General features: G+C 45.8%; 1 protein-coding gene across 1 annotated transcript in view; it reads right to left on the reverse strand.

The window, feature by feature from the left end:
- The window catches only part of SSPN (sarcospan), a 53,956-nt gene extending 49,738 nt beyond the window's left edge, over nt 1-4,218 (reverse strand). Inside the window, exon 1 of the mRNA XM_006031443.3 lies at nt 4,047-4,218. Coding sequence (XP_006031505.1) covers nt 4,047-4,056 — 10 coding nt within the window. The 5' untranslated portion in view covers nt 4,057-4,218. The remainder of the gene's footprint in view (nt 1-4,046) is intronic.
- Between the last annotated feature and the right edge of the window lie 2,706 nt (nt 4,219-6,924).

Below are 6,924 nucleotides of genomic sequence, written 5' to 3' on the forward strand. Positions count from 1 at the left end.
GATTGGAGATAGGTGGACGGGAAGCCTCCAGGTGGAAATGCGGGGGAAAGAGATGGAGCAAGGGAGAAGTAATTAATATCATGTTTCGCACAATAACTGAGCTTTTAAGGCATGCAGTAAATCAAGCCGGCGATATTGAGACCATGGCCCAGGAAGCCACTGAAAAGAATGCAGCGCTGGCCAAACTGAGATCCCAAGATGGTGCCGATGCTGAGGGAAAGAGAGCGACCGTTGAGAAAAGGGCGCCAAAAATCCTAGCAGGCACAGTGAGTAAAGAAGACGCAGGCCACAAGATGGGAGGGGCGAGTAATATAACCCTAGCGGGGGAGGAGAACAAGAACCCTCTAGCGCCCCCTAACGCTTCAGCAGAGGGCACAGCAGGAGGCTCTCTAGCGCCCCCTGCCACGTCGGTAGGAAGTGAAAAATTTAACTCTTTAGTGTCATCTAGCTCACCATCGCTGTACAGTGTGCCATTGACATATGACTAATATACCTGTCAGTAAACAGCTGACCTGCTTTTATTGGAAGAGTTTTGGGACTCCTATAGATATTAATCAGCTATTAAACTAAGCTAGTGGATTGCCTTATAACTTATAAATACCCTATATATGGTATATTTAAACCATTACTATAACAGCAGCAATACCAAACATTATCATGTAATAAAATATACAAGGAGGAAAATTAATGTAGCAGAAGTTATTTTTAATGAGAATGGATACAGAATAGGAAAAACAATATTTTGTTTATTATTACAAATTCAACATTTCTGACCCAAGCCTGCATTTCCTGCAGACCCTCAATTTTTATTTATTTATTTTTGTGGTGCAGGATTGCCCCTTCATTATTGTTACATAAATGGTATCACATTTACATATTTTATTTGATATGGTGAGAGACCGTTAGAAATTACAAGCATTATTTTAAGAAATCAACAAACTGAATAAAACCCAGACACTTCTACAATAATTGAAACAATTTGCCTGGGTGTCATTGGGATTTTCAATAATTCATTAATAAATGACTGATTCATACTCAAAGTTCTTATTGTGTTCTCAATCACATGTGTTAAATTTAAGAATTTTTCTTGGATGTGTGATGGGGTTGGGTTTTTTTCCTCCCTTTTTTAATTCAGGCCATAGGTGCAAGCATTCGTTATGTGGCATCCAATTGTCATTTTGGGGTCCTTTACATAAAAGGGGCCATGTTCCACAGCTTTTTCATATTCACATACTAGCCGGCATAAAATATTGCGTAGATCTTATCTTTTTCTTTTGCCCAAAGATAGCATGCAGCGTACAACTGTCACAACCCAAAGGTGTGATTTTTTGTTTTGTGTGTGCTTTGGCACCACAGAATTATGTTCCCGCTAAATTGCAGCTTCTTTGCACGGTGGAGTTTTCTGCTGCAGAGGAAAACCCCGGTGTAGAAGATTTCCCGCCAATTTGTAGCTTTCTTTGCAGGGTGCATTTCTTTGTTGCAGCACAGAAATGCTCGTTGCAGAGTTCCCACCATTCGTATTCTAATTCGAGCCCCATTATTGGCTTGCGTGAAATTATTCACACGTGGCGGCTAGCGATTGGCTTGCTAGCCGTATAAAAGGCTTGAGTGGTTTCCGCCCAAGTTGGAGGACTCTACGAACAACAGGAGGAGGAGACTTCACGCTGTGTGAAGATCTCTAAGCGCTGCGGAGCCTATCGGACCCAGCGTGTACCTTAAGAAGGCTACAGGGGTCTGATCAGCCTCTAGCCTCTCCCCGTCACCGAGCGCAATCCTCGACGTATCCCTCTCCCTGCGCGCAAAAGGATCCACGGAGCCTCGACAACTCCGTGGGAGTGATCCGAGTGTTGTCCGAGTCCTCAAACGAGGATTTAAGCGGAGCTGTGCCTGGGAAACTGTCCAGCCTACACCGCGACCATCTTCGGTGTAAGTAAACAATCTTTAAATCAACCATTACGCGTCCGTGACTAATTCTAGCTCGCCATCGGTCCTCTCCGACCCCGCGTGCCCGGGCTGCTGGCCACAGCCCGCGTGCACAAAGATGGGGCCGCATATCGCTCCCGGCCCGCTCATGGCGCCAGGGATGGGATCGGGAGGCGGCCCGCACAACAACAAGTCAAATGACCTCAGTAGTGCAACTTCAGTGTATTTTCTCTTGTCCAGAATATATAAGTGTCAAATTCCAGGTTACAGCAGCCCTGACACTAATTATTATTTTTCTTCATAGCTGCAAGGATACTGCAGTACATTTAATTCCAGAAATCTCCAATTCTTTTCACTACAGTACTTTTTTTTTTTTTTTAACTGAAAATAAATCAGTTTGGTGATGGTTAAAATAAAAATATAGTTATATTTGTGTAGCTGTTTTATAAATAGTTCTCTAGGCTAGCCAAGCTACAACAACAGAGTTGAAAAGTAGACATTCGGTATCAGAGAATCACAAGGGGGTGGACAAAGACTTGACTTGCAGCCCTTTGTATGGCATGGCAGTGTCTGCCCCAGGAGTAGCTCTACTACAGAGTGGTGAGAGTCACAGGGGGTTCTGAGTCATAACACCCCTATAACTTCTCTGTTGTGCCAAGTGTGTAGGGGAAGAAAACTCTGCTGCATCCAGCAATGGCCTAATGCAATATACACTTTACTTTACAACCCACTGGTTCTGTCATGGTTTACTCACCCCTGCACGTTCCCACATAAAGTGGGAAGGGGAGTCTAAGTTAGGTAAACCCTGTGTAGCTGTGCAGGGGAATACGAAAGCTTGTACCTTCTTGCTCCTCTCCATGGCAGAGAAAGCCAGTATACACGTGTGTGTGTAATTTAATATGAACATACTGTATACACACAGATATGTATGTATGTACACACCCACCCAGAATATCAAAGGGCCCTGTAAAAAAAAAAAGTGTTTCTCAACCTTTTCAGACTCAAGACACCCTTTGTGAGATTTAAGACATCCCTCAGAAAAGCGCTGTTTTCACTTGTTTTTGACGATGGAAAAATAGAGAAATGTTTCTGTTACAAAGAACTCAAAAAAGACCACAAGTCAGAATTTTTTTTTGACACTGTCGATACCTATTTGAAACCTCTGGGTTTATTTTGTAAATAAATCATGAGTAGGAGATTGTACATGTAAGAATACTAATATTGCATGGTACCCCTTACATGAATCCATGGCACCCCAAGGTGCTACATCTCCCTGGTTAAGAATCACAGTGTTAAATAAAATGCTCCAGTCTTTGAAGAGCAGGGACATTTCCACCCAAGAAAGATGGAGCACAGTACATGTATTTTCCCTAGAAACAAAAGGTTTAACTGCAGCCATTAAATTGGATTTCTTGAGACAGTTACTCGTTACCAAGCTCCTAAAAACTATCAGAGGAAGGATTAACATGAAAAAGATTAGAGATTAAAAGTAGAGATGATACTGAACCAAAGATTTTGGATCCAGTTATGGGCATTTCCAAGAACTCAGGGTTGTCTGGATGTGATATTCCAATATTATTCTCTGCAACCCCACTGGGGCCATTCTGCTTCTTTGTATGGATGTTTTTCTCACCCCCTTTGGTACGGTGATGAATTAGGCTGAAATAAATGCTGTTTTTACAGGATTGGAGAGTGCATATTAGAAGCTGTTGGACACAAGCATTTTATGCAACATAAGCAAAATTAGAGTTGTGTGCACAATGATATCTGCCTAAAAAGCATCTCATTTAAATTAGCATTTTTAATATAATATTTATTCCAACAGAATACGAGACAAATCTAGCAGCATAAAGGAGGTCAGAAGTGGTATTATAGCTTCCATCTTTCAGCCCCAGAACAAGAAGTTAGAGGAGATTTAACTTGGCTTGTACTCACTTAACAGCTTGCAAATGGCCTTTCCTCTGGTTGAAACACATCACCTCTAAAATTTGGCTTACCTTATCTAATTGAACATACAGAAGTCTAAGTTGACTTAATTCACAGCTGAGGGGCCCAAAACCATGGTGTGATACCTACATGCAACTAGGCATTAGTTATACTTTTCATAAAAATTTCAGTCTTACCTCCTGTCATCTGACTTATCCTTGACTGTATACTCTTTGCAGCAGGGACTGTATTTATTACATGTGTAACCCAGGTGGTACTCAGTTACATACTCCCCTCTCCAAGTGAAGGGATGTTAGCGGGTGCCATTGTGCTGCGAGAGGCGAAGCTGCCTGGCTGCGTGCAACTTTCTTCCTCTCCCTAGAGAGCAGAGCCAGAACATGTTGAAATAGGCTATACAAGTTCTATTTATGTATGTGTGTGTTAATATTAGAGGAATTAAGTTATATAGGTTCAATGAGACTCATTTTGACCTCCTGATCTCTGACCTGTATATAGAGTGTTTGTATAGATCTATATATAGATATCCAATACAAACAAAAAACATTCTATAATACAGGTGAGAGATCAGGAGGTCAAAACAAGGGTCTCATTGAACAGTATGCAGTCATATACTCTAATAGGGTGCAAAATTATAAAGCATGAGGTGCAGGGTTCACAAAGCATGAGGGTCAGCGTTAACAAATAAAGAGGTGCAGGGCTCACAAGTGAAAAAGGTTAGCATACTGCCTGAGCGCAACTGTTGTGCCCTGAAAGAAACTACAGGGGCGGGGAAGAGGGAGAATGGACACACCAATGCCCTAAGGGGCAATCTTAACTCTGCCCAAATCACCCAGTTGGCCAGGCCCCAACCCTGGGGCCCCTCCTTCCCTTGGGAGTTATATGCCACCAAGGGGAGTGCCTCACTCCCCTGTGGGAATCCCCTTTCCAGGGTGACTCACAATGCCTCTGGGGCTTATTGAGGCTACACTCCTCTCCTGGGCGTGTTGTCTTCTCCTCTCAGCTTCATCTGGGCTTGGGGCTCTCCCAGGCCTTCAGCCTGCTTGTGGCCCAGTGCACCGTCCCATGCACCAATGGCCCTGCCTCGTGCAGGGGTATGACAGGCATAAGCTTTCACGGCCATTGCAAGTGTCGGCCTGCCTCCTGCCTATGGGCCAGCCACCCACCTCTCTCTTCTGCCATGCCTTGATGTAATAGTATTGGGATGTTAATCAGGTAGGAGGCTGCCCATTTTGAACCCCAATTTTTTTTTGGAGGGAGGGGTGGGGGGTGGGGGCGCATATCCGCACTTCTGTTCCACCCCTACACTGTGGCCCAGGCCTCACAGATGGTATCCCAGGCAGCTAATTCAGCCGTACCCTTCGACCATTAGCTGTGGTCCCCTCTCTGGGACCTTCGGCTCCCCCTTAGGCCCTGGCCCCATCCCAGGCCAGTCAGGACCCCAAAACTTTATTACTCTGTGGGCATCCCTTACTGTGGGCCCCTGGCCCTTTTGACCCCTCTCTAGGTCCTGGCCCCAGCATGGACTAGTCAGGTCCCTCAGGTCAAGTCTAAGATGCTTGCCTGGCTTTCAAGGATTGGGGGTCCCCCATTCCTGGCTCAGGTGCTTGGCAAAGCAGGCCTGGCCCTGCAGGACCACTCACCCCAGTGGGCTCAGATACTTCAAGAAGCTTACCTGGCCTTCCCTGCATTAAATAACCCACCTAAAGGTGGGGGACTAAGGTGCCCCAACCCACCTTACACCAGGGAGGTGCTCACTCCTGGCATTTACATGAGGACTGATGCACCACCAGCAGCCCCAGCAGGCCTTCCTGCCCTGGCAGAGTACAGTTTTAGGTCATACCAAGGACTAATGAGGCCTCAAAGCCACCCCACTTACCTCTGAGGTGATCCCGGCAGAGCTCAGCAGAGAGATGTTTTTTCTCTTCTAGCTGATCCTGAACTACCCTTAGCTCAGGGAGCTGGGCCCTTAAAATGGCCACCTAATCAGGCACCTGCCCCTCCCTGGCCCAGTCCTTAAAGTGGCAGGCACTACCAGTGCCTTGCTACAAGGGGGTTGGAAACCCAAGCTGCCCTGTGTGGCTCTGGGGCCTTGGTCCGTTCCCAGACCCTCCATGCCCTTCCCTGTGCAGGCAGCTGGAGACCCAAGCTGTCATGTGCAGCTCTGGATTCTCGGTTTGCTCCTGGACCCTCTGTGCATCGGCTGCCCACCGACACTGCGCTCCCTCATGGAGGGGCTGGGGACATAGCTGCTTGCTGCTCCCCATCCAATGAATCATCTTCTGGGCTCTTCTGGGGTAACTGCTCTGCCCCACTGGCCAGCTCTGCCAGCACTTCTTAGCACTTTCCTTCATCCCTTGTCACAGCCACCTGTGTGCCAGGCATGCTGCCTTTTTATCCTCTTTGGAGGCTCTGCCCCCAGATTGGAAATGGACCAATCAGAGAAAGGGGGGGCTGTTAGTCCCCTCTCTGGTCTGACTCTTCGCCTCAACCCTGGGTAGCGGCAGGGGGGGGCCCTCCCCCCTCCCCCACCCGATGGGGAAGAAATGCCCCCACCAGTCACTTTAAACCTTCTTCAAAATTGGTGCACCAGGCTGCCGCTGGCAAGCCTGCCACACGTGCAATTGTATAAGGCTCAGACTAGGATTCTTAGACATGACTACAGTAAAAATGTACCACAACACAAGGAAGGGGATACAAGAAGGTGTACTTAAAAGAATGCTGTGCCTATTTTAAATTATTTTTTTCCATTTTCCTGGCATATAGCTTACACCAACCTAAACCCCTTTACACATAACTAGATATGTTTAAAGGAGTTTTAAAATAAGGGAGTCAAATTCATATCACTTACATCATCTATGAATTGGGCCTTCATTTTTCAAAGTACATTCACAGAGGATGTTGTCTGTCAAAATATGTTAACACAATATAATGACCATTAGACCTTCTCACCAGGTGTTAATTCTTATTTTGTCAGAGGCAAATCCTCTTGTTCATGTTCTTCCTGAGAATAATAGATTAGATCTACTGTATTGCATGTGTCTACAGTGTCTGGGT

Source organism: Alligator sinensis, unplaced genomic scaffold (genome assembly GCF_000455745.1).
Source record: "Alligator sinensis unplaced genomic scaffold, ASM45574v1 scaffold696_3, whole genome shotgun sequence".
Classification (NCBI taxonomy): Eukaryota; Metazoa; Chordata; order Crocodylia; family Alligatoridae; genus Alligator; species Alligator sinensis.